The sequence below is a fragment of the Capra hircus genome, chromosome 10 (genome assembly GCF_001704415.2).
Source record: "Capra hircus breed San Clemente chromosome 10, ASM170441v1, whole genome shotgun sequence".
In the NCBI taxonomy this organism is placed as follows: domain Eukaryota; kingdom Metazoa; phylum Chordata; class Mammalia; order Artiodactyla; family Bovidae; genus Capra; species Capra hircus.
This window is the reverse complement of record NC_030817.1, coordinates 44,149,241-44,174,860: the sequence shown is the minus strand read 5'-3', so window position 1 is coordinate 44,174,860 and position 25,620 is coordinate 44,149,241. Positions and strand designations below refer to the sequence as shown.

Genomic DNA, 25,620 nt, shown 5'->3' with positions numbered 1-25,620 from the left:
CAGCAGGAGAACTAGTTGGAAACAACAGAAGCATCAATAGGGAAAATTAACCTTTCTCTCTTTTATGTTCATCACTGGTCTGGAGTTAGCACAGCTTCTATAAAAGTGATAAATAAGGAGTTTGCATTTCCTGACCTTTTGGCTTCATTTATATGCTAAAAGTTAATTTAGATATTTATCAGTGGATTGTGTCAATCTTCACTTGGGAATATTCTTTAACAAACATGGTTTATATAAGATTGTATCAAAGTAAAACATGGTGTGAAAAGGTATGACCATAAGGAAAAAAGAAACATTTTTTTTTCCTAATAATAATGCTTAAGAGTTTGGATGAAAATCAGAAAATTCAAAATTGAAAGTCATAAAAACCTAGCTTGTCAAGTTAAGGAGTCATATTTGGTATACCAGGCTTTCTAGATCTTCATTTAGGATTTGAGAATGGTGAATTGAAAACAGCCTTAAAACTCATAGCCCTGGGGGTTATGAGGATCCATGCAGGACGTGGCCCTGTCCTTTCTCAAGACCATCTACCCCCACTTCACCACTGTTGGACACCAATCACACTGACCATCACCACTGGTCTTTGCTAAGCCTTATAAACTGTGTTCACATCTTCATAGAGGCCTCAGCCCAAATGTCACCTAGTTAAGAAGGCTTTCCCTGACTCCACACCTGAGAGTAACCCTAGCAGCCAGTCCCCATCACCTCAAGGCTTTTAGCCTTTGTAGCACTCACTGTTATCCAATATTATCTTGGCTTCTGTATGCATTTGTTTATTACCTGTGCCTTTTCTCCAAAGAATGAAGGCATTTTGACAGCAGGAGAATTTGCTATTTTGTCTGTATCCCTGTGCACAGAACAGTACCTGTTTCCAGACCTAGAACTTTTCCACTGGTGAGATAAGGTTCAAGTAGGAAAGTATGTCAATGGTCTCCAAAAGACAGCTTGTCTTGAGAGCCGGTGACAACGGCTGTCAACCTGGGTGTAACATAAAGAATGGTACCCCCGGATAGCTTAGGTCAGGAGTTTTGCTGAGGAGGTGGGGCCATCCTCCCAGAAGAAATGCTGTGGCATCTCAGGGTCACCTTGAGGTCATGCTGCAGTGGACGAAGACATATCACAATACATGGGGACTTGCTTTCAACTTTTGTAACATATGGCAGCAATGAAGGAAAAGACAGCCCAAAGAGGTCCCATCTGTGGCCTGACCAGATCTCCCAGTTTTCTCTCTGGATACAGAACTGGTCTCACTGGATTAGTAGAACCCATGGAATCTTGGGCAATTCAGGGGCAAGGAAAAAGCCTCTGGAGAAAAATAATGGACTTCTTGCTAATTTGGCACCAGCTGGCTTGAGTTGTGTTTAATTCAAACTAAAAATAGATGGGACTAATTCAGCAGCCTCTATGAGAAAGACCCTGCTTATTTAACTTATATGCAGAGTACATCATGAGAAACGCTGGACTGGAAGAAACACAAGCTGGAATCAAGATTGAGAAAAATCAATAACCTCAGATATGCAGATGACACCACCCTGATGGCAGAAAGTGAAGAGGAAAGAAAAATCCTCTTGATGAAAGTGAAAGAGGAGAGTGAAAAAGTTGGCTTAAAGCTCAACATTCAGAAAATGAAGATGATGGCATCTGGTCCCATCACTTCATGGGAAATAGATGGGGAAACAGTGGAAACAGTGGCAGACTTTATTTTTCTGGGCTCCAAAATCACTGCAGATGGTGACTGCAGCCATGAAATTAAAAGATGCTTACTCCTTGGAAGGAAAGTTATGACCAACCTAGATAGTATATTCAAGAGCAGAGACATTACTTTGCCGACTAAGGTCCGTCTAGTCAAGGCTATGGTTTTTCCTGTGGTCATGTATGGATGTGAGAGTTGGACTGTGAAGAAGGCTGAGCGCCGAAGAATTGATGCTTTTGAACTGTGGTGTTGGAGAAGACTCTTGAGAGTCCCTTGGACTGCAAGGAGATCCAACCAGTCCATTTAGAAGGAGATAAGCCCTGGGATTTCTTTGGAAGGAATGATGCTAAAGCTGAAGCTCCAGTACTTTGGCCACCTCATGCAAAGAGTTGACTCATTGGAAAAGACTCTAATGCTGGGAGGGATTGGGGGCAGGAGGAGAAGGGGATGACTGAGGATGGGATGGCTGGATGGCATCACTGACTCGATGGACGCGAGTCTGAGTGAACTCTGGGAGTTGGTGATGGACAGGGAGGCCTGCCATGCTGCGATTCATGGGGTCGCAAAGAGTCGGACACTACTGAGCAACTGAACTGAACTGAACTGATGAGAAAGAAAATGCTATGAACTGGGAACCTCACTTGTAAGAAGACTATACAAGGATATCTGACGAGAATGTTCATCTCCACACTGTGATGGCCAAAGCATGCAAACAATCTAAATGTTTATCAGTAAGGCACTTATTGGGCTTCCCTGGTGGCTCAGATGGTAAAGAATCTGCCTGGAATGTAGGAGACCTGGGTTCAATCCCTGGGTCGGGAAGATCTCCTAGAGAAGGGTATGGCAACCCACTCCAGTATTCTTGCCTGGAGAATTCCATGGACTGAGGAGCCTGGTGGGCTACACAGTCCAGGGAGTCACAAAGGGTTGGACATGACTGTGCAACTAACACACACACACACACACACACACACACAACAAGGCACTTATTCAGTTCAGTTCAGTTGCTCAGTCGTGTCTGACTCTTTGTGACCCCATGAATTACAGCACGCCAGGCCTCCCTGTCCATCACCAACTCCGGGAGTTCACTCAGACTCGCGTCCATCGAATCAGTGATGCCATCCAGCCAGCCCATCCTCTGTCGTCCCCTTCTCCTCCTGCCCCCAATCCCTCCCAGCATCAGAGTCTTTTCCAATGAATCAACTCTTCACATGAGGTGGCCAAAGTACTGGAGTTTCAGCTTTAGCATCAGTCCTTCCAAAGAATATCCAGTACCAATCTCCTTTAGAATAAGGCACTTATTAAGCAGATGCAAAAGAATGAAGTAGATCTATGTGACTAATCTTGAAAGCATACTGCTGAGTGATTAAAAACAACACAAGCCACATAACAGTAGAACTTCTTGGTTGAAAAAGAACATTTAGATATGTCTGGATAAGCACAGAGAAAACTTTGAAGGCTTATGAACCAAACCACTGAGATTTTGTTTCCTCTTGAAGACTGAGACTAGGAGATTAAAGGGTAATTTTCACTTCTTAGTTTATATCATTTGAAAAGATATATTGGGATTATGGGTGGTTTTTACTTGCTGTGTTTTTAATAATTCAGAGTGAGAGAAGAGAGCATGCAAACATTATATGAGCCCAGAGGATGGTTTTAATTACAGAGCTTTCCCTAGGAATCTCAATGTCATGTATTCCTCATTACACCCATCACTTGCAATAACACGGACAGATCTCTGTTTCTTCTAGACAAGTGAACGTAGAATGAACTAGAATAGCTGTCTAGTGATTTTGAAGTTGTTCATTAATCTTAAGATTTTTCTTTTTCCCACATAAATTGCCAACCCCTCAATAGAAAACAAATAGAATGGAGCTACTTTGGGTTGACTTATCCATAAAATGAGACAGTTGGATGATTTCAAATTCTACTCCCAGGAGGAGTTGGGGAGGAAGTAGGGGGAGACAACCAGAGACCTAGAGTCAAGCGGAGGAGGGATGAGAAAGCTGAGGTCCAAAGAAATCAAGTGAAGTAGCTGGCCCAGGCTCCCAGAGCTGGCTTCCAGGGCAGAAGTCCTATTTCCTACCACATCTATATTTTTTGCAGCTTCCCAGGTGAAACTAGTGGTAAAGAACCCGCTTGTCAATGTAGGAAACCTACGAGATGAGGGTTTGATCCCTGGGTCAGGAAGATCTCTTGGCAACCCACTCCAGTATTCTTCCCTGGAGAATTCCATGGACAGCCTGGTAGGGGTTGCACAGTGTTGGACACAACTGAAGACTTAGCATGCACTACCATTTTTATACCATTTAGATTTTGCAAAAGGAATTGTGTGAAATTCAACAGGAAATGCAAATCTCTGCTTTAGTTTACTTTGAATGTGAACAAGACACTGGATTTTTACTAGTTGATTATGCATCAACTTCAAGCAGTCTCTTCTGTTCAAAAATGAAAGGCTTAATCAAATGTGTTTCTTTCTCATCAGGATGAATAGAGCAAAATTCCGTGTACTGCCACTTCTCATCTGCACACAAAGCCTCAGGTGGTTGGCTGGCTGCCCTCTTGAACTCCCTTCCTCTCACATTTTACTCTCAGGACTGATCATAAAAAAAAGTAAAAGAGCGAACCAACCCATCACCACCAGTTTGCATGCTGCTGAAATAATATGTCCTGTCACAGCTTCTCTGCCGTTCCCTAAGTACTGGCTCTGGTTTGCTGTGGAGAATGCTGTTTAATTTCAAGTCACCTTTCAGATGTGACCTATTTTGTAACTTAAATTCCATTTTTCTTAGACAACTGAATACCCTTTATGGGTCTCCTTAATTGTGCAAATTGCTGCTATTATGTGCATGAAAATGGTCCTTTAGAAACAGCTTCCTGGGAGTGGATAATCAGCCTGGGATTAAGCTAGGAAAGCCTTGGCCCAGCTGAAGGATTCGACCACAGGTGTTGGAGGAATCCCTCATGGAGTCTGAAGCTGGGGTCAGCTACCCCGGACTCATCCCTCTGAAAGGCAGGAATTCACACTGGGACCAAGACGTGGTGATGACAATCTATAGACCCCAACAGGAAGGCAGGCTTTGCCATGTCTGCGGATGAAATACTGAGGCATGACCTTTTTCTTGCAGCCCCACAGGAAGATCAGCCAAAGGTCCAGGCGTTTGTTGATACAAGGGAACAAATGTTGGCCATCCCATGCTGATGGCTTGGGGCTGAGTGCTCTTGGTTCAAATGGGTATCTTCAGAGTCCAGCCAAATCCTGCCCAACCTTCCCCAAAGACCTCCATCCCCACTGACTGATCCCTTTATAGCCCAGCAGCATCACTGTGCTCCTTCATGTTGCTCTGGCTCCCAAACCAAATAGGCACCTATTGGTGAGAACTCTTTCATCTTCTTCCTGTGTGCCCCATTCTCTCATCTGGTCCCTTTGCCAGCATTAGAATGACATTCAGCATATAGTAGATATTTCATAAGTATTAACACCTCCGTCTAGTCAAGGCTATGGTTTTTCCAGTGGTCATGTATAGATGTGAAAGTTGGACTGTGAAGAAAGCTGAGCACCGAAGAATTGATGCTTTTGAACTGCAGTGTTGGAGAAGACTCTTGAGAGTGCCTTGGACTGCAAGGAGATCCAACCAGTCCATTCTAAAGGAGATCAACCCTGGGATTTCCTTGGAAGGAATGATGCTAAAGCTGAAACTCCAATACTTTGGCCACCTCATGTGAAGAGTTGACTCACTGGAAAAGACTCTAATGCTGGGAGGGACTGGGGGCAGGAGGAGAAGGGGGCGACAGAGGATGAGATGGCTGGATGGCATCACCGACTCGATGGCCGTGAGTCTGAGTGGACTCCGGGAGTTGATGATGGACAGGAAGGACTGGCGTGCTGCGATTCATGGGGTTGCAAAGAGTCGGACACTACTGAGCTACTGAACTGAACTGATTGATTACTCAGTCACCTGGGAACAGAATGTGCTCTTCAGCCAAAGACATTATTCATTTTTGACCAGTAGATTATGGGAACCAAACGTCTAGCATGTGGTTACTGTTTCTCTTTGTGTCTATTTGCTTAAGATAACTTTATTTTGGCAAATACTCCATTAATCCCTAGAAAATGGGAGCCCAGAGATTTGAGGCTTATCTTATTGGGGTCCCTGAGACATGGCCATCTCTCTCTTGCCCATAGCAACGTCACTGCAAAACCAGGAGCTATTGATGTGCCCCTGGTTTGGATGGAAATAACACAAACCTTTCATGCTCTCTTGAGTAGAGACATCTGGTTAGGGCTGGGTCAGCCAGACAGAGACTGGGGTGCTGAATGAAAAGTGGTCTCATACATCAATGAAAATACAGTGTAAAATTAAAAGACTTGCTCCTTGGTAGAAAAGCTATGACTAACATAGATAGTGTATTAAAAAGGAAAAACATCACTTTGCCAACAAAGGTGTGTATAGTCAAAGCTATGGCTTTCTAGTAGTCATGTACAGATGTGAGAGCTGGACCATAAAGAAGGCTAGTCTCCACTGAATTGATGTTTTTGAACAGTGGTGTTGGAGAAGACTCTTGAGAGTCCCTTGAACAGCAAGGAGATCAAACCAATCAATCCTAAAGGAAATCAACCCTGAATATTCACTGGAAGGACTGATGTTGAAGCTCCAATACTTTAGCCACCTGATGCAAGAATCGACTCACTGGAAAAGACCCTGATGCTGGGAAAGATTGAGGGCAGAGGGAGAAGGAGGTGACAGAGGATGAGATGGTTGGATGGCATCATCCACTCAATGGAAATGAGTTTGAGAAATTCTGGGAGATAGTGAAGGACAGGGAAGCCTGGCATGCTGCAGTCCATAGGGTTGCAAAGAGTTGGGCACAACTTAAGAGACTGAACAACATAATCACTGCCCCCCCCCCACCCAGAAAAAAAGAAAACCCTGTAGAAGAATTAAAAGATAACACCCAGGGCTGAAAGGTGTGGTATAAAGTATGTGCGTTTTGGGAGTCAGACACAGTTAAGTCTGATGTGAGCGCCAGTTCCTTCACTCACTGGCTCTGTGACGTTGAACAGGATGTGTTATCTCTCTAAGCCTCAGTGACCTCAGGAGTAGATGGACTGTTGGTTAGAGTCTCCCTGTGTCCAGGTAGTGAATATTATCATGCTCGGCCTCCCCACTATTTCTTAGGTACACTGCCAGCAGGGATTCCCTCCCTCACAGACTCAGGTATTCAGCTGCCTCTTCAATATCTTCACATAAACATCTAACAGAAATCTTGGTGTTAACATATCCCAAGCTGAACTCTTGATATTCCCCTCAAAATCGTTCCATCTGCAGTTTTTCTATCTCATTAATGACAATTCTGTCTTTCCACTACTTGGGCCACTAACTTTGAAGTCATTGAACTCCTTCCCCCGGCCCTCCACCTCACATCGCAGGTTCAAGCTGTCAGCAAATTCTAGCAGCTTGACATCAGACATATCTAGACAGAGTCCACTTAGCATTCCACCCCTCAGCCAGTACCTTTTTTCACTGCAATAGCCAAGTAAATAGCTTCCCTGCTACCACTGCCCATGCTTCCCCTCCAAAGAATCTAGTCCACTGTAGTGATCCTTTGGCGGAGAAGGCAATGACACCCCACTCCAGTACTCTTGCCTGGAAAATCCCATGGATGGAGGAGCCTGGTAGGCTGCAATCCGTGGGGTCGCTAAGAGTCGGACACGACTGAACGACTTCACTTTCACTTTTCACTTGCATGCATTGGAGAAGGAAATGGCAACCCACTCCAGTGTTCTTGCCTGGAGAATCCCGGGGACAGGGGAGCCTGGCGGGCTGCCATTTATGGGGTCGCACAGAGTCGGACATGACTGAAGCGACTTAGCAGCAGCAGCAGCAGTGATCCTTTGGAAAGGCAAGTCAGATCATATCACTCTGCCTAAAATCCTTCAAACACCCCCCCACCCCACCCCCCACCCCCCGTGCATAAAGGCCAATGTCTTTACAACATCCTGCAAGGCTCTACATGAACTGGTCCTCTGGTCCTTTCTCTGCCCAGTTATCCTCTGACCCCATTTCCTACTACTCCCTCCCACTCCCTCTTCTTACTGTTCCTTGTGCTCTCTGTACACTCCCCCATCTCAGAGCTTTTGCTCTCGCTCTTCCTTCTGCCTGAACAGCCCTTCCGTAGATTTCCACATGGCTCACTCCCTCACCTCCTTCAAGTTTTCTGTTCAGATGTCACCTTCTTAGTGAGGCCTTTCCCACCCAGAAGACTTCTAACTGCATCTCCCCCTTCCTGCTCCCTAACCCTCATGCTGCTTTCTTGTTCTTCACAGCACTTTCACTTTCTAATGCTGCAGGTGATTTACTTACTTACCTTGGCTCTTGTCTGTTGCTACCCTCCCAGAATGTAAACCCCAACAGGACAGGGATTTGCATGGTTCGCTTAGACTGTTTCTTGTACACCCACGATAGTGCCTGTGATATAGTAGGTAACTACATGTCAAATGAATGAAGGAATCTCCAACAGGTAGAGCAGGCCTGCTAAATCAGTCTTACCAATACCTGACACAAACTCCTATTTGAGGGATAGCAAGAATTCTTAGAAAAGACTTTAAAAAATACTCCAGGACTCATCTCCAAAACTCCTCATGTGTAAAGAAACTAGATTCAGAAACCGGCAGATATCTTAGTCTATATTTGCCCTTGCTGAGTTGTAGATGCATGTATCAGTGAAGAGATATTCATCAAATACCTCGCTAATGGTGTAGCAGAGTGGTGAGATATATTTAAAGAGACAAAGGTGACTAGAGATGACAAATCAGAGACCAAAACTGTACACAAACAAAGTTTTAGTTGTGTGATACAGACGATAAGTGCCTAAGAGGTTATGGGTGGAAGAGATGAGTGTTTTGAAGTGAGCTAAGAATCACTTGTCTCCCCTAGGCCTCTAATGGATTTTTCTGAAGCAGGCGTGCTGCTGGAATAATCTTTCACTAACTGTTAATAATACTATTCCGTGCTCTCATTATTCCTTTCAACAAGCATCTTCAGATAATTTTGATTCTTATCTAAGTATGCTTATCTTCACCTTACAGTCAGAAAAGTATACATAAATGGTAGTTAAGTAACTTGTCCAGTGTTGGGGGGAAGGACAAAGAATTAATCCATTATCCCAAACTCTGCCCTCTGGCATCCTTTGTACATAGCAAAACCATTTGTGAAGATGTTTTGTCAAGCTACTCCCTGCTCAGCCCCCTCCTGCCTCTGCACAAGGAACAGCTATAAGAGGTTAGCCCAGAAAATATTTAGAGGAGGTCCCTGAGTTGAGAGGAGAAGGAAATGGCAACCCGCTCCAGTATTCTTGCCTAGAGAATCCTGTGGACAGAGGAGCCTGGTGGGCTGCTGTCTATGGGGTCGCAAAGGGTTGAATATGACTGAAAGGACTTAGCAGCAGCAGCAGCAGCTGGGTTGAGATGCTCACAACAGTTGTGGATGTTGTTAGCATTGAAATATTGGCTGGATGAAACTGTTGGTTTGACAAACATGCTGTTTCTGTGGCATTCAAAAAGCTTTGATCAACAGAAGGATGAAAGCATGAGTCCACCTTGAACATGAATATTTACAAATTATGCTTAGTGTCATTAACTTCCCTAAATTCAATACCCAGCATATATGTATGGTTTGAACCCATGAACCATAAAAACGACTATCTGGGAAATAACATTCTTTCTAGAGGTCATTATTTAGGCTTTGGGAACTGACTTTTACTTTTTAGACTTGTAAAGACCTCTCTGATGGAGAACACATAGTTCTTGGAAGAAGGGTATTCTCTTTTCCTTGAATATTCTTCCATTCTTCAGTTTTCCTTCCCCTTTTCCTCTATTTTCATCTCATGTTCAATCTCAAAACAAATGTAGCATTCTCACATCTAAACTAACCCACTTCAGTTTCCTCAATTCTGATCACTCCACCATCTTTGGATGGATGTGGACCAGGTGGCTCCTTTCTCTTTTCTTACATCCAATTAGTTCCCAAGTTCAATTCATCCTTATTTCATGGTATTTCTAGGATATAGATCTTCTCCATTTCTGATACCATCACCTCAGCTAGACAAAATCATTTCCTGCCTGGACTAAGGCAATAACTTCCTAACTTTCTTCCAGCCTCTCATCTCTCCCCAGTACAATCTTTCCTGTATTGTACAGCCAGATCAGTCCTATAAAATCGCTTCCTTCATGAGTGCCCCATGGAAAATTCTCCCAATTGCTCATCAGATTCATTCTCAGCTTTTCAAAAGGAGAAATTCAAGGCTGTCCTGTGGCCCCCTTAATTCCTCTCCCACAGCCCAGACTCCTCAGTGTAGGAAAGCTTCTTGCTCTCTCAGCCTTGCAACCATGTTCGTTCCTGTCCCCAGACCTTGGCTCAAGTTATTAACTGTACTTGCACTGATTTCCCCTCCTTGCCTGCTCAAATATCATCCACTCTTCATTACCCATTTCCAGTTCTGCCTGCTCCACAAAACCTTCCTTCATCACCTGAGTGAGGACTGGTTTTCTCTGTCACTGCCCTGATGCTCACTGTTAAAGAATTTTCTCTAAAGGCCTGACTATTCAGAGGGATGGATTCCAAGGACCTCAAGTATTGCCTATAGGAAGACGGCATTTTCCACTTTTGAGTGAAGATTCCAGACCCCAAAAGCACTGAGTCACTGAAAAACTGGGGAATTATTTTGCAGTTGCTAGCTCATCATTTTAGCTTGGGTACAGTTACCTACAATGCATTTCCAAGTCCTTCACAGTTTTTACATATAGCTTATGCAGCATCTCCAATGGAGAAGGTGATGGCACCCCACTCTAGTACTCTTGCCTGGAAAATCCCATGGATGGAGGAGCCTGGTAGGCTGCAGTCCATGGGGTCGCTAAGAGTCGGACACGACTGAGCGACTTCACTTTCGCTTTTCACTTTCATGCATTGGAGAAGAAAATGGCAACCCACTCCAGTGTCCTTGTCTGGAGAGTCCCAGGGACGGGGGAGCCTGGTGGGCTGCCGTCTATGGGGTCGCACAGAGTCGGACACAACTGAAGCGACTTAGCAGCAGCAGCAGCAGCAGCATCTCCAAAATTCCCAGCACTTTGACGAACACAAGAAACTTTCCAAGTGGCCGGAAGATGGGGTTACTCTACTTAGAGCATTCTGAACAATTCCACGAATTGCATTTTAAGTGATCTTTAGTTGGCCTTGTTCTTTTAACTCCACCTTTCAGTAAAGAAAATTGTGTCTGAACTTCAGTTAAACCAGAAGTAAATTATATCTACTTAAAATATAGAGCTGTTACAACTCAAAGAGCTACATAAAAAAAGCAACTGATGGGCTGAAAAATGCTCCCTTTGTAGCAGAATTACAACCTAAAAGCTTCAGCTTGTTTTACACAACATGACCTTTAGTCTGTAGATAAAATGCATGTAAATTAAGCTTGAATGTCAACTAGATTTGGCCAAGGATATTTTTCTGAGGCAGGGAGGGAAGAAGAGTTTGAAGAATGTAGATTTTTAAAATGTCTTTTTTCCCCAGATATGTTATGTCTTATAAGATCTAGGACTATTTTGATAGTTCCCACATAGGTACCCATATCCTGGAGAACATGAGACACCCCACCCCAAGAAGGAAATTGTTTCCCTTTCTTAGAATGTTTTTGCTCTACCTTCCACTCACATTTTATCACTCTTTCAAATGAAAGCATCCAGAACTTTTTTTCAGAACTGCCATCAACAGAAATCAACAGGAGTACACAAGAACTATGCCAGTAGCTCAGAATGGGGGTGAAGATGACTCTCCTCATGGGTGTCAAACCTCGTCATCAGTGACCATGAAGCAGGGGTGAGGCCCTGGGAAAGCCTGAACTGTTGAAGAAGCCACATCAAGGCTAATTCTGTTTTGCTTTCAATGACGAGATGATTTAGGTTGGTGTGATGCCACCCTAGGCTTCAAAAGGCAAAATAGGATCCCAAAGCAGCAGCTGATAACAGCACATATGATCAGACAACTCGGCATTCTGCAGAGACTAAAGATAAATAGCAAAGCCAAAAACAAGATACTGAGGGCATGGGGCAAGGAGGGCTACATGATAAACTCACAGCGATTAATCTCAGCAACAGCTACAGTGAACAGTTACTGGAAGTCTGGCTATACTGGGCACTGTCCTTTACCTACTTCCAAACAACTGTATGAGGTGCATATTCAATATTATTATCTCAGTCTTACAGAGGAGGAAACAGGCTGGGGGAAGTTAACAGACTTGCCCAAAGGTGCCCAGCTACCAAGCTGTGGGCCCAGGATGAATCTGTCTGATTCCCAGGTTCACACTACTTACTGCCATAACATACTTCAGGGAAGCAATGGGGAGAGAGAATTTGCTTGGGAACCTGACCATGAAGAAGAAGGAATTTCAGGTCTCCCGAGTTAAGGGCAGCCACATAATGGCAGCAGCATCACCTGAAGGCAAGCCTGGACCAGCCAAAAAGAGATCCTGAGATAAAGGCTTTGTGGAGGGTGAACAGTATCTCGGCTTTGGAAGATTCATGGTCTGAGAAGTTCTGCAACGCACCCAGAAAGAGCCTTCTACCCAGAGATCTCTCAGCCTGTCATCTAGTGGGCAGTGGTGTGAAATGACAGGCAGGTCTGAGGGATTCAGCCATCTCCCCGGAGTGGAGTGGTGCTTTTCCAGAGGGTGGAACATGACCTTGAGTTCATTTTATCCTTGGCTCAGAAGGTTGAAAGAAAGGCAGGGAAACAGCAGAAAAAGATGGAAGTGGACAATTCACCAGGCCCTGGGAGGTTCATCCTGCTCAGGTTGTATGGGCTCAAGGAGCCTTATTCCTGCTGCCCTCATCTCTGCTGCTATGGCTAGAAAGAAACTAGGAGCTTTCGCATAACCACAGGACCTGAGAGTAGGTCCAGACAGTTCAATGCCTTCCATGTGGCCAACACAACTTCCCTGTCCCACAGGTCCAGATGCTCAGTCTTGACCCACTTGTTTCTTCCATAAGTCCTTAGACAAGCATGACAACTGTACATCTTCACTGAAGGTTTTATCTGCATGTGCACAGAATATGTATCAATTAAGAAAGTGTCTGAAGGATGTAGCTAAGGGGCCAGCTCTCTCCTGTCTTCCTCACATACCATCACGACCTGATACATGAATAAAATTTATGAGTGTATTCATAGTACCAACACCAGACAGTCTTAGCTGAGATGTAGCTTCAGGTTTTCTCTTACCCTTAACTGATACTTGGACATGGCTTCTGACACGCAAATTAACATGTGACATCCCAAGTGCCCATTAGCACATGCTGCTATGAGAAAGGCTGCAGAACCTGCCCTCCTCTCCCGCCACAATCAGGCTCCGCATGTGGGTTACTGCTTTGGCCGCCCGGTCTTATTTTGTTCTGCTCTGTCAGGCCTCTGAGCTCTCATTAAGGCCCAGTCTATATGACAGGACCTAATGGGGTATAAGTGTCTCCCCTGCAACTGAACAGAATAGATGTGGTTTGAAACAAGGCCTTGATATGCGGCTGAAGGGGTGGCTATTCTAACATTATCCATTCCAGACTTGGGAAGTCAGCTTAGAAGGAACCAGGCTTGAGGGCTGGCTCAGTCCCATTGCCTCCCTCTAGAGTGAATCCCTCTCAGTGCAGCTCTGTCCTGGACTCTGTCTCCTGCGGGAGGGCTTAAACCCCAAGGTTAACACTCTGCTTAAACAACCCCGATTTAGTAGCTTAGCTCTCCAAAGGTACAATGACTAGGGCCCTCCAATCCCATGGGCCACTGTCTAAATGAGAGGTCGGTAAACTTTTCTGTAAAGAACAAGATAGGAAATACCTTAGGCTTTGTGGGTCATATGGTCTCTGGTGTGACTACTCAATCCTGTGGTTGTCATGTGACAGTAATCACAGACAATACATAAACAAGTGGGCATGGATGAATTCCAATAAAACTTTATTTATAGTTACTGAAACTTGAATTTCATACAATGTTCATGTGTCACAAAATACTGTTCCTCTTATTTTTTTCCTATGCACGTGTAAATGTAAAAATCATTAAGTCACAAGCTGCACAAAAACAAATAGCAGGCTTGATTTGAACTTAGGCCATGGTTTGTTGACTCCTGATCTAAATCCTCAGCTTTTACACCATGGAAGTGACCCAGTTCAAGGGGTGGGAAAGGCAGGTAACCCCTGCCATGATGAAGCTAAGGCCTTCAGGGAGATACAGCATCCATGCAAGCAGAAGCTGTGACTACGGTCATGTGACTTTTGTTCCCTGTAAACAAGATAATGTATAGATCCATGCACCTCAAGGTGGTCATTATGAAAAGCTGTTTGCTACAATGCAATACTAGTTAACATAGCTGGAATCTCCTCCATGAGAACTGCCCACAGTAAATGCTTTTGAAAAGCCACGTGACAGGAAATCTCCATCCACTGAAGGTAGAATTTATGTTTTGTGCTCGCATTTAGTCGCTAAGCTGTGTCTAACTCTTTGCGACCCTATGGACTGCAGCCCACCAGGCTCCTCTGTCCATGGATTTCCCAGGCAAGAATACTGGACTGGATTGCCATTTCCTTCTCCAGGGAATCTTCCCAAACCAGGGATCAAGCCCGCGTTTCCTGCATTGGCAGGCAGATTCTTTACCACTGAGACACCAGAGAAAGCCCTATGGTTGATGTTTGATCCAAAACCAAAACAAAATGAATGCAACAAGCAAACCAAATGAAATGCAAAAAACCAACTCCACTTAACCACCAATAATGGTAACAGTGGCACAGATTCCACTATCCTTTCAAAATTAGGCTGGGAAATCAGTGGTGGGGGTGGGGGTTGTGGTGGAACTACATAAAGCCATTTTGTTCAAAACCAAGTCTTAACTCAGCCCCTAACAATGTGAGTGTTGTTTGGCCAACACACTGTCAGTCAAATAAAAAACATGTTGAGAAAATTTTTGTCAATACTTAAAAGCCAAGAGATTTCACATAAAAAGACAGATTTTTAATACTTTTCTTGACAAAAATCAAAAGATCAGGCACACGAGGCTCTCGTTCATGTACAGCAACCATTAACAAAAGCCTCCCCTGTAAACAGAGCACATGATCCTTGGGTGGGCACAGTCCCTACTGCGCCCTACTGCCCCCAGCCCAGTGGCAGCTGCCATGTAATCTCGGGCTTACAGCCTTTTCACTCACAATAAGAGTAACACAATCACATGGTTCAAAAGTCAAAATAATGCACAGAGCTATGCACTGAAAGGCTCATGCCCACCTTATCCCTAAGTAAGTAATTTTGTTCATTTCATTTATTTTTACCCTTCTTCCTTACACTTTTGTCATTTAAAAATATATCTTCGGGGTTGTTCCAATAGCAGAACAGAGAATTTACTCATTCTTGCTTTACAGCTACCTAGTATCCCAGTGGATATATATGTCAGTTTATTTAATTAGTCCTGTAGTGGACACAGGATGTTAGTCTTTTGTTTTTACCAATATTCTGCAGCAAATAACTATGTGCATATGTCATTTCATAGGTGACAAAGTCTTGTGCAAGATACATTCCCACAAGTAAGATTGCTGGGTGAGAGAGTAAATGTATTTGTTATCCAAAGGTATTGCCAAATTGCCTTACTTATGGGCTGTAGCATTTTGCATTCCAAACAGCAGTATAAAAGCAAGTCTGTTTCCCTTCAGTTTCCCCAACAGAATATGTTGTTGAATTTTTGCAGTTGCCATTCTGAAAGGTAAGAATTATATTTTGGAGCAGTAATTGCATTTTTAAATCAAGAGTTCTTTTCCTGTGTTTTTAAGAGAAATTTGCATTTCTTTTCCTGAGACCTATGCGTTCCATATTCCTACTGGATTCCTATTTCTGTTACGGATTTCCCTATTAAATTCTTACCTTGTTAAATCAGCTTCTAGAACTGCTATATATATATATATATATATATATATATATATATATATATATATCTTCTGCATATATATAATCTGCATATATAATATATGCAGAGGATTAGCCCTGTACCTATGATATGAGCTCCAGATATTTCTTTCCAGTATATCATTTATCATTTGCCTTTGATAATGGTGTATGTGTTTGTTTCTATAATTGTTTGTTATGCAGTTTTTGTTGTTGTGTGTGTGCTTTTTAAATGTGGTTAAATTTGTTCATTTATTGTTTGCTTTTGGCTTTTGAGTTATAGTTCTCATTTCCCTTTCCAAGATTAAAAATGAACTTACTCATATTTTATTCTAACAGTTTTAGAACTTCATTTTTTAAATGTAAACTTTTGACCCATTTAGAACTTTTTAAGGCACACATTATAAGTAGTAAAACTTTCTTCCTACTGGGTGCTCAACCCAAGATTCTAGGGAGGATGATAAAGCTACCAGAACATCAATAAGGGTGAGATTTGAAGAATGGGATGAAAAAGAGAAACTGATGGCGGGGAGGAGTGAGAAGAGCAGTGGGAGGGAGTGGAGACTACATAGCACCAGCATCTCTTGCTGGAGCTCCTGGCAGATGGGTTCCCATTACTAGTCTAGCTCAGTGGTACCCAGGACCCTTTTTATTACTTTTCTCCAAAATACTCACTTCCTTTTAAAGACTTAATGGTTATACCAAACTAATGGGCTTCCCAGGTGGCTTCAGTTCAGTTCAGTTGCTCAGTCGTGCCCGACTCTTTGCGACCCCATGAATCGCAGCACGCCAGGCCTCCCTGTCCATTACCATCTCCCGGACTTCACTCAGAATCACATCCATCGAGTCCGTGATGCCATTGCCTGACAAGCAGGAGACGTGGGTTCGACCCCTGGGTTGGGAAGATCCCCTGGAGGAGGAAATGGCAACCCACTCCAGTGTTCTTGCCTAGAGAATCTCATGGACAGAGGAACCCGGTGGGTTACAGCCCACCCATGGGGTCACAAAAGAGTCAGACACGACTTAGCGACTAAACAATAACAACCATACTGATTGTACTTAAGTAATAATTAGTTATTCTGTCCTTTTAATAAAATCATTTACAGCTGCCAATCAGTTTCTGGTCAGACTGTGCTAACCAGAATTAACATGCTGAGTTGAAGTGCTTTCAGCCAAAAGCATAGAACTTAGAAGCACTGGTTGGCTTGAGAAGGCTCATCTTGGATAAATGAGCCATTTTTGGAAGACTTTTTGCAATGCTGAAATTAGTGTGCATACAGTTTCTTTGTTCCGAGATCTCTCAGGACATGGGACTTCAGTAGTGAGGGGACCTCTGATCTCACCCTCACTGAAGACCTACTGGTGCTATAGAAAAAGGTGAGGTAAAGTGTAGACTTCAACCCTAAGAAGTTGGTACACTCACCTCCATGCTGTATACTACATCTTTAATAGTGCTCTTAGCAATTTTTCTACTTAGGTGCCCTGTTGTTGTTCAGTCGCTAAGTCATGTCCAACTCTACATGCCCTGAGAAAGTTCTTTTTAAAAATTGTTTCCTCATGTGAATAATTCTCTGTTCTGAGAAACACAGAGAGTAAAGATGAGGAAAATCTACAGAGGTGGATGGTGAGAATGTTGTCACAATAAAGTATGCAAAAAGCTTTTCACCTTAAGTTTGTTCCTTTGCCTAAAGCAGAGGCCTCAAGGGAGACCTGGTGAGAATGAGGTGCTTAATACAACTGACCATCATCAGGAAGGCATGCCAAGGCCCTTTGTGTTGGTGAGTGGGCACCCGCCCTCGAGCTGCACTCCTAACAATTAATTAAGAATCTCTGGGAGATGGGTCCTAGGCATCAGTCAAGTTTAAACTCCCTATATGGTTTCACTGTGCCAACCACTGCTCTAGAATGGAGTTATTTAAAGTGTGGTTCTCAGACCAGCAGCACCAATATAAGGGGGAGCCTGCTATAAATACAGAGCCTCAGCCCCCAATTTAGAGCTTCTGAATCAGAATCTGTATTTTTTATAAGATCTCCAAGATCTTCATATGCACATTAGAGAAGTGGTGGTCTAGAGGAGAGTTTCTCAAAGTGTTGGCACCTGGACCACCCGTATCAAACTCACCGAGGGGTTGGGAGGGTGGGAGATGGGTAGGTTGGGGGACTTAAGGAAGCTGGTTTTGGAGATTACAATTCTACAAGTCTGAGTGGGACCCTGAAATCTGCATTTTTAATGTGTTCCCAGGTGAACCCTAAGTCTACTGTTTGGGAACTACTTCCAAAAAGACTGTGATGGTGACTTTCTCCTGGCTTGCATGGAAAATCCCTCAGTGACTCCTAAAGGTCAAAGCATATCCATTGCAAGTGGGGGATGAGTTGGGGATAATCTTCAAGTGTTTCTCATCCAGATAAATGTAACGTAATGTCTCTTCTCTGACTTGCTACAGAGCAGGTAGTGGTAGTTAAATCAGCTTTCATACTGACACAGATATGAGTGTCTGCATTCTCTTGGATTAATGATGAACAGAATGCAATCTGGATACATAAGCCTCTACCTTAAAAGCAGGATTTAAAATATAAAAGGTTGGTGCTCAGGTGCAACCTTCTTGGATGGTTTAACAAACCCCTAAAAATGTACAGTGGAGAGCCAAGAGAAAGAGTGAATTTCCCTAAAGAGATTTCTTTACTTTACAGAGGTCCTTTTCTGAAACTTTTGCTTGCATCCAGATTTTTAAATGATAATGTGGGTAAAAAAAAAAAAATGAACTCGGGAATGGAAAAACGTGATCTTTCCCAAAAGATGTGCTTGAAGTGCGTAGTACTTTCATGTAGTTATGAAAGCACTTCAGCTCATGTAAGATATTTAAAAGCTTCTATGATAATAGGATTAAGTGAATTTATCTTCAAACACCTAGGATTCTGAAATATGGCTCACACTTGAGATGACAACTGAAATCTTTGTAAATTTAAAGTAAAATATCCATCACAGCTGTAATAGATAATGAAACAGAATGGGGAACTGCAATGTGATCCAAGTGTAATGGTTAGATAATTACTGAGCTAATATCAGCAAAAACAAATGAAGTTAAAACTGGAAGAAAGATTTTTGAGGCTTTGCTTTAAAGACTTTTTAAAGTGCAGTGTTTCTGAAATCATTTTTGGGGAGCACAGTGGCCTTTGAAAATCTAATGAAAAGCTCTGGACTCTCCCCTAGATGCATGAGCCTGTGAAGAGCTCACTCTGACATTTCCTGAGGTTCGATAGACTTCTTGGGGGCTTCCCAGGTGGCACTAGTGGTAAAGAACCCTCCTGCCAATGCAGGGGGCGTAAGAGAGGTGGGTTCGATCCCTGGGTTGGGAAAAACCCCTGGAGAAGGAAATGGCAACACACTCCTGTATTTTTGCCTGGAAAATCCCATGGACAGAGGAATCTGGTTGGCTATAGTCAGTAGGGTCTCAAAGAGTCAGACACGGCTGAACGACTAAACTGATAGACTTCTTGCAGCCCACATGATAAACCCCAACCTTCACATTGCGTTTTGACAAAGTGGCTCTATGTTGATTTCCATTATTTGTAACCACTTGGTACCCAAGAGTAAGTTTCCCCTCAAAAAGGTCCCAGGGGTTGGTAAAATTAGGGCTGTTTTCACATAAACCGAAACTATTAGGTTGTCAGTCTTGGGTGGGATGAGCTGAGGCCAGGTGAAAAGCCAGACCAATAGATGATGTCAGAGAAAGAATCACTTTACAGAAGTGTGTGCTCTTCCAGAAACGTTGCGTCTGTGCTCTCAGGGGCCCCCTACGAATTTCACAGGCAGAGCTTAGGCCGCTGTGGTTCCTGTCACACCAGAAGGTGAAAACCTGTGTTCAAAGTTACAAAGTAGGCTCTTAAGAACATTGCCTGTCCCCTAATTTATCTGCAGTCTGAACGACGTCAGAGCTGGAAGACTTACCCCCTCCCCCATTTAACAGATGAGGAAACTGACCACAGATGGGATAAGGCGCTCGCCAGGGTGATTTCCCCAGCGGGTTCACACCCAGGACTTCTCCCCAAGGCACCCTGCCATCTGGCCAGGGGAGGAGAGGATGTCCGAGGCGCTCTTCCTACACTGCCCGCTGCCCACCCCGGCGGGGGCGTCAAAGGGAGCTGAGACCCCGCCTACCGGCACCATGGAGTAGGTCATCATCATCAGCATGTCGTGGCTCTCGGCACGGATGTGCTGCGCAGGCTCCCCGCCGTGACTGCGCTTGTTGCGCGCGGCGCTCGCGGGGTCTGGGGGTGGCGCGGGCGCCCGGCGAGGCGCGCGACTCAGCTCCGCCAGGAAGGCGCGCAGGGCGCTGTCCTCGCGCTGCTCCCGGCCCCGCTGCGCCTCCAGCGCCCGGAGCGCAGCGCTCAGCCCGCGCCACTGGCACAGCGCGAACACCGTGCCTGCAGCATTGAGCGCCGAGAGCAGCGCCACCGCGGCCAGGGCGCCGCGCAGCCCCCAGCCCGCGCCCCCGCGGCCTCGCTCCGCGCCTGCTGCCATGCTCTGCGCGCCTCGGACCGGGTCCGGCAAGGCTCTGCCGCCTCTCACCCCGGCAGCCTTTATATGCCTCGGGCAAGCCGTGGGCTGGTGGCAGCGCCGTGAGTCACGCCGCCCTTTGGCCCTGCTGGCGGGGCGGGTTGGGGACAGTAGTAGTGGGGCTCGAGCAGCCCGGAGGGACAGGCCGGCGGAGTGGGGGACAGGAGCGAGACAGTCTGCGGAGGCGGGCAGGCTCACACTCCTGGTGCCTGGCCAAGCAAACTAGCAAACCCGCTTCTCCTTCCTTCTCCCCCACTGCCCTGACCGTGGCCATTACCATGGCCCAGACGGGCAAAAGGAGGGTCAGACTGAGGGGGAGAGCAGGAATTCTTATGGCCTGAGATGTCGCTGGATTCCACCCCCTCCTCCCCCCACACTGCCCTCTCTGGAGAAAAAGATCAGCATGCCCAGATGCCAAGGCATGTGCCCACTGCCCCTGGGCAGTCTGCTGTTGGGCTGAGTCCCAGGCTGCCTGTCATTCCTCCCCAGGGTCACAAGGCCTCATGTGGCCACTGAAGACCCTACTCCATCTTTCCTGGGAGAATGGATAGAGACAGGGAAACAGCTGGCATTGGATGGTTCAAAAAGCCATCCATCAGAAGGAGAGAGGCCCAGCCCTGCATGACAAGCAGGGGGCATCTGTGAAGGCCAAGAACTTTCCTATGAGATCCATATCTGGGGGGTAGCAGAGAGATGAGAAAAAAAACCCGAGTGGAAACTGGGAGGAAAAAAAATAGTCCTGGTTCTAACCTTATTCTGCTGCTACCCAGCTGGAGGGCTTTGTCCCAAGACCACTCTGGTCTGATTCTGAGGTGCTGTCTGGCTGAAGTTTGGGATGGTGGCCAGGCCCCTACTGGACTTTACCTTACTTAGTCTGTCTTACTTGAGGGGGCAGTTGCTTCATACCTCCTGGCTACCTCTTCACAGCTCCCTCCAACTCCTGTTACCTCATATGCTTCTTGTGCCTCAAAGGCCACTAACCACCCCTGCCCCTGCCCCCCAAGGCAGAGTCACTTCTCAGTCTCTCCCAGGACCTCTTCACTCCCCATTTTTCTCAGCTTCCTCTAGAATGACTGCCTCCCTGGGGCCCCAGGGCCTTCAGGAGGCCCTGGTGGTGTGGAAGCCACAACTTAAAACCAAGATTGCTGTTTCCATAGCCCATTATCTCAGAGAAGGAGCTGGCTCCCTGCCATTGAGCCAGCTGGAGCTGTCAAGGTTCTGTGTCAAGGTCTGGATTCCTTAGTTTTAATCGAGGCTGACCAGCTTGCTTATTCTTAAAAGAACATCCAGGATGAGGAATCAGGAGAGCATAAAGGCCCAAGTGCTTCATGAACGACCTCAACTACAGGGACATGAGGTCTGGTAGGGGATGGACGTGATATAGACAGTGTCCCAATCCCAGCATACTATGACCTATTGGAAGAATTGCCATGTATCCTCATCTCTTTATTTAGGCTTAGGATGGCAATTGTCAGGCTTACAACCAATAGGGAGAAGTCACAGAGAGGCAGACTGGGGGTCAGCCCCAGTAAGATCTTCATTTAATTTATGCTCAGAGGTTAAAGAGTCTGCCTGGAATGCAGGAGACCCGGGTTTGATCCCTGGGTCGGGAAGATCCCCTGGAGAAGGCAATGGCAATCCACTCCAGTACTCTTGTCTGGAGAATCGCACGAAGGGAGGAGCCTGGTAGGCTACAGTCCATGGGGTCGCAAAGAGTCGGACACGACTGAGCGACTGTACTTTCACTTTGCTTACTGACTGCCTACTGTATTTCAGGCACAGTAATGGGTGCTGAGTACAGAAATGAATAAGACAGTTTGCAGAGGAAGCAGTTGGAGTCTCATGGAGCCTCCTGAACGTCGTTTTAGCCCAGTGTTCATATAGTTACTGTTGCCTGACTATCTGTTACCAATGTCCACCATTAACGACAGTGTACAGCTTCTGAAGTCAGGGGCCACATCTTGCTTAACCCTGTCTCCTCGCAACACCTGACACAGTCCCTGGCTTAAAATGGGCATTCAGCAGTTACCTGTTGAATGAGCAAATTAACAAATGAATGAACGAAAGGCTGTATGGTGAGCGCATGGCTTTGTCAAATGATGTGTGTGTAGCGATAGCAGAAGTTAAGCATGAAACTACTTATGCCACAGAACATGCCCCCCTGTCCTTGGCAGGCTGCCTGTCTAATGGTCATGGGAGTGAAAGCAGCCTGAAACACACATCCCCATCCCTTCTGGTTCAGAGCCCACAGCCTGTAGAAGGAGTTCCCCTTGGAACAAGCCTGGCTTTATCTGACAACCTCAGACCAAGTTGCTGCCCATCTTGGGATATAGGACTCCAAACCTTCGGCATGTACACTGGGCTGGATGGTTAGAGTACCTGAGATATTGTATTGAGAGGCTAAGAAGTGGGCAAGAAGAGGACAAAGGAAAAGCCAGATTTCCCAGAATCTCCCACCTGATTCTTCTTCCCATTCCCTCTCCAAGTCTTTCTGTGCAAGAATACAGTGTTTTACAAGAAAGGAGAAAGGTGGGGCATGTTACGGTGGCCTATGAGGCAGATCTCTTCACTCATCCCTCACCCCAGACTAACTGTATGCAAGCAGCTGACTTTGCTCTGTTCTCTTTCCCTGTTCTCCTCTCTCCTCCCTGTGCCCTGTTCACCGCACACCCATCTTTCTCCTTCTCCGGTCTATCTCAGGGCTGCCCCTGTTTAAGATCTAGCTCAGATCCTCCTTCCTCGTCAGGCCTTGCCATCTATGCCCACCTCAAGCTTTCCCACTCCCTGAACTCTGCAAGCCTCAGGTACTCAGAGGTTCTGAGCAAGGGCTTTGGAATCAGATGGAGCTGAGCCTGAAACTGCTTTTTATGCAACTTTGGGTACCTTACTCAACTCATCTCCGGAGACTGTAATTATACGTATCTCATGGGGTTTTGAAGATTTAATGAGAAAATGCATGTAAAGCACCTGGCAAAGAGTTAATATTCCATGGGCTTTAGTGCGGTTGGCTATGGGCTGTCTGAACTTGCTGACACCCATACACTGTGCCTTGTGCTACTGACCAATTTCTTAGTTCTTCCGGATCTTAGTTCTTTAGTTGGGTTATAGTGTGCTTAAGGAAGGGACCTCTCTTCACTGTGTCTGTCACAGCAGGGACTTGTGCCAAGTAAGAATATTTGATTAATTGATTGTCAGTGTTTTTTTTCAGGAACAGAGCTTTGAGTGGCTGGTAAACTTGGCCTCTTGTCTGAATACAGTGACTTTGAGGTTGGTTATAGGTGGCCCTTCAATCTTGGGCTTCTTAAGTCTCCTGAGACTTTTGAGAGGCAGGTATGTCTGTAGACTGCCTTGCCTAGTATACTCTGGATGAGCTGGTACATTCTACTTATTATTAAAAAATAAAGTTAGCTATTAATCTGGCCTGTTGTGGTCACATAGAGGGTTCAAGGTACAATGGGAACCTGGGGAGATATCTGAGTTTCCTTTGCTGGAGACCAAAGGAGCCAAGAACATCATGTGCTGTCTTTACAATGATAAGTAGTTTTTCCATTAAAAGGCAGATGCTTCATTTTCAAAGGTTAAATAGAATGGTCTTAAAAAATGATTCCAGGTTAGCTTTAGGGCCCCAGAGTATAAAATCCAATTCAAGAATATACTCCAACTTTAATTCCATAGCATTTTCTCCTGATGGTGAAGTGAATAGTTTTCATTTACTTTAAGGCCTGGCACTTGGGTATTTTGGTCCAAAGGTTGGCAGCTATGTTGTGACTTCTGATGGTGCTTTGCTGCCTCCCCAGCCCCATTCTTCCTCTTTACCACCAGTTAGGGAGAAAGTCTCTCTGATTTTTGTCAGCATGTACATCTATCTCCCACCCAACCGCCTCTGCTTTTAACTCCCTATTTCTACATTTTAACCCCAAGAAATTCAAGTCACCCAACCGAAGTGAGAAATTCTCTCATTTTCCTTGTTTGTTCACTCACTCATTCATTCAATGTTTGTTTATCCACTTATTCGACAAATTGAGTGCCTACTTTCTGCCAGGAACTGTGCCGGGATCTAGGAATAAGATGGAGAGCGAACTGGGACACCATTCCTGCCTTCCTGCAACCTACAGTCTAAGTAGGGAGGTAATTAACCAAATAGATCTCACAGATGTGAGGGTATAATTCCAAATGAGATGATGAGATAGACACCCTGAAAAAACTGAATGTGATGCTGTGAGACGGGACCACTGAGGAACCCGTCCTACATGTGGAGCAGGGGGCCAGGGAAGGCTTCCCAAAGGAACTGATGATGGTCGTGTTGGAAACTAAAGGTGAGTTGTCATTAACAGGTGACAGTCTGAGTGGGAGAGTTGCAGGCAGAGGGGACAGCATGTGTGAGGCCCTAAGGAACCATAAGAAGGCCAATGTGGCTGCAGCGTGGAAAACACTGGAAACAAGGAAGGGAGAGCGTGCAGTGAGCCTGGAGAAAGAGTTAGGGGCCAGTTTCTGTGGGTTAGACCTCATTAGGCTGGGGTCTTTACTGAAGAAGGAGTGGGAAGCCAATGAGGAGTTTTAAGTGTGTGTTTTGGGGTGGTGGGAAGTTCGTTTGGTGGACCACAAATGACAGATTTTCATTTTCAGAGATTACCTTTTATTGTAGGATTTTCAGTGGCTCCTGTCACTACTGAAACTATGTATAATCCCTAACCCCCACCAGACTAAATCTGTCTTTAAACACATTTTTCTGAATGAAATAAGAAAACAGTGAGTTCCAGGAAATGCCACTTTTTCTTTCACTGCACATTTAAAGGCAGTTGAAACATAAAACCCTAACATTTGGACGATTTGGCTAATCTTGATATTAACTGAGGTTTTTGTATAATACCCAGTAACATTTGCATTTTCTGAGAAGTCAGCCTTCGGTGCCTTAGGCTGAGACCACCAAATCATGTTATGCCTAGGACTGAGATGATGAGATAGATGCCCTGAATAAGGCTGGATGATACTGCGTCCCTTATGAGATTTTGGTAGTAGCACATTTCCACCTATCATAGTTATAGTTTCTTAGACATCTGGGTAACCCAATCATTGATGGATTGGAGCTGTCCCAGGTTGTACAATAGTGCTATTTCAGATTTCCCCTCTACCTTTCCGGTGCTTTCTTTGTTCCCTTTGTTTGCAGTAAACCTACCCCTCCCCCAAACCCATCCTGCCCTTTTTGAGCATGGTAGCCAATTGTCACAGATTGGATACCCTGGAGTAGATGCTGAGATGGAATTTGGGGTACAAGATATTCATTAGGGATCAGTACCTATGAAGGAAAGAGAGGAAGTAGAACTGAGCAGAAGAAGTCCAGTTCAGTGTAGTTCTACCAAGCCTTAGCCAGACCAACTGGGAGGCTCTGGATTGAGTACTGCCCATCA

At 45.1% G+C, this 25,620-nt stretch overlaps 1 protein-coding gene across 2 annotated transcripts in view; it reads right to left on the bottom strand.

The window, feature by feature from the left end:
* Positions 1–20,188, bottom strand: part of GLDN (gliomedin) — a 57,729-nt gene extending 37,541 nt beyond the window's left edge. For both annotated transcript variants that reach the window (XM_018054194.1, XM_018054196.1), the window contains exon 1: positions 19,814–20,188. In XM_018054194.1, the coding sequence (XP_017909683.1) occupies positions 19,814–20,176 (363 nt within the window). In that variant the 5' untranslated portion in view covers positions 20,177–20,188. The remainder of the gene's footprint in view (positions 1–19,813) is intronic.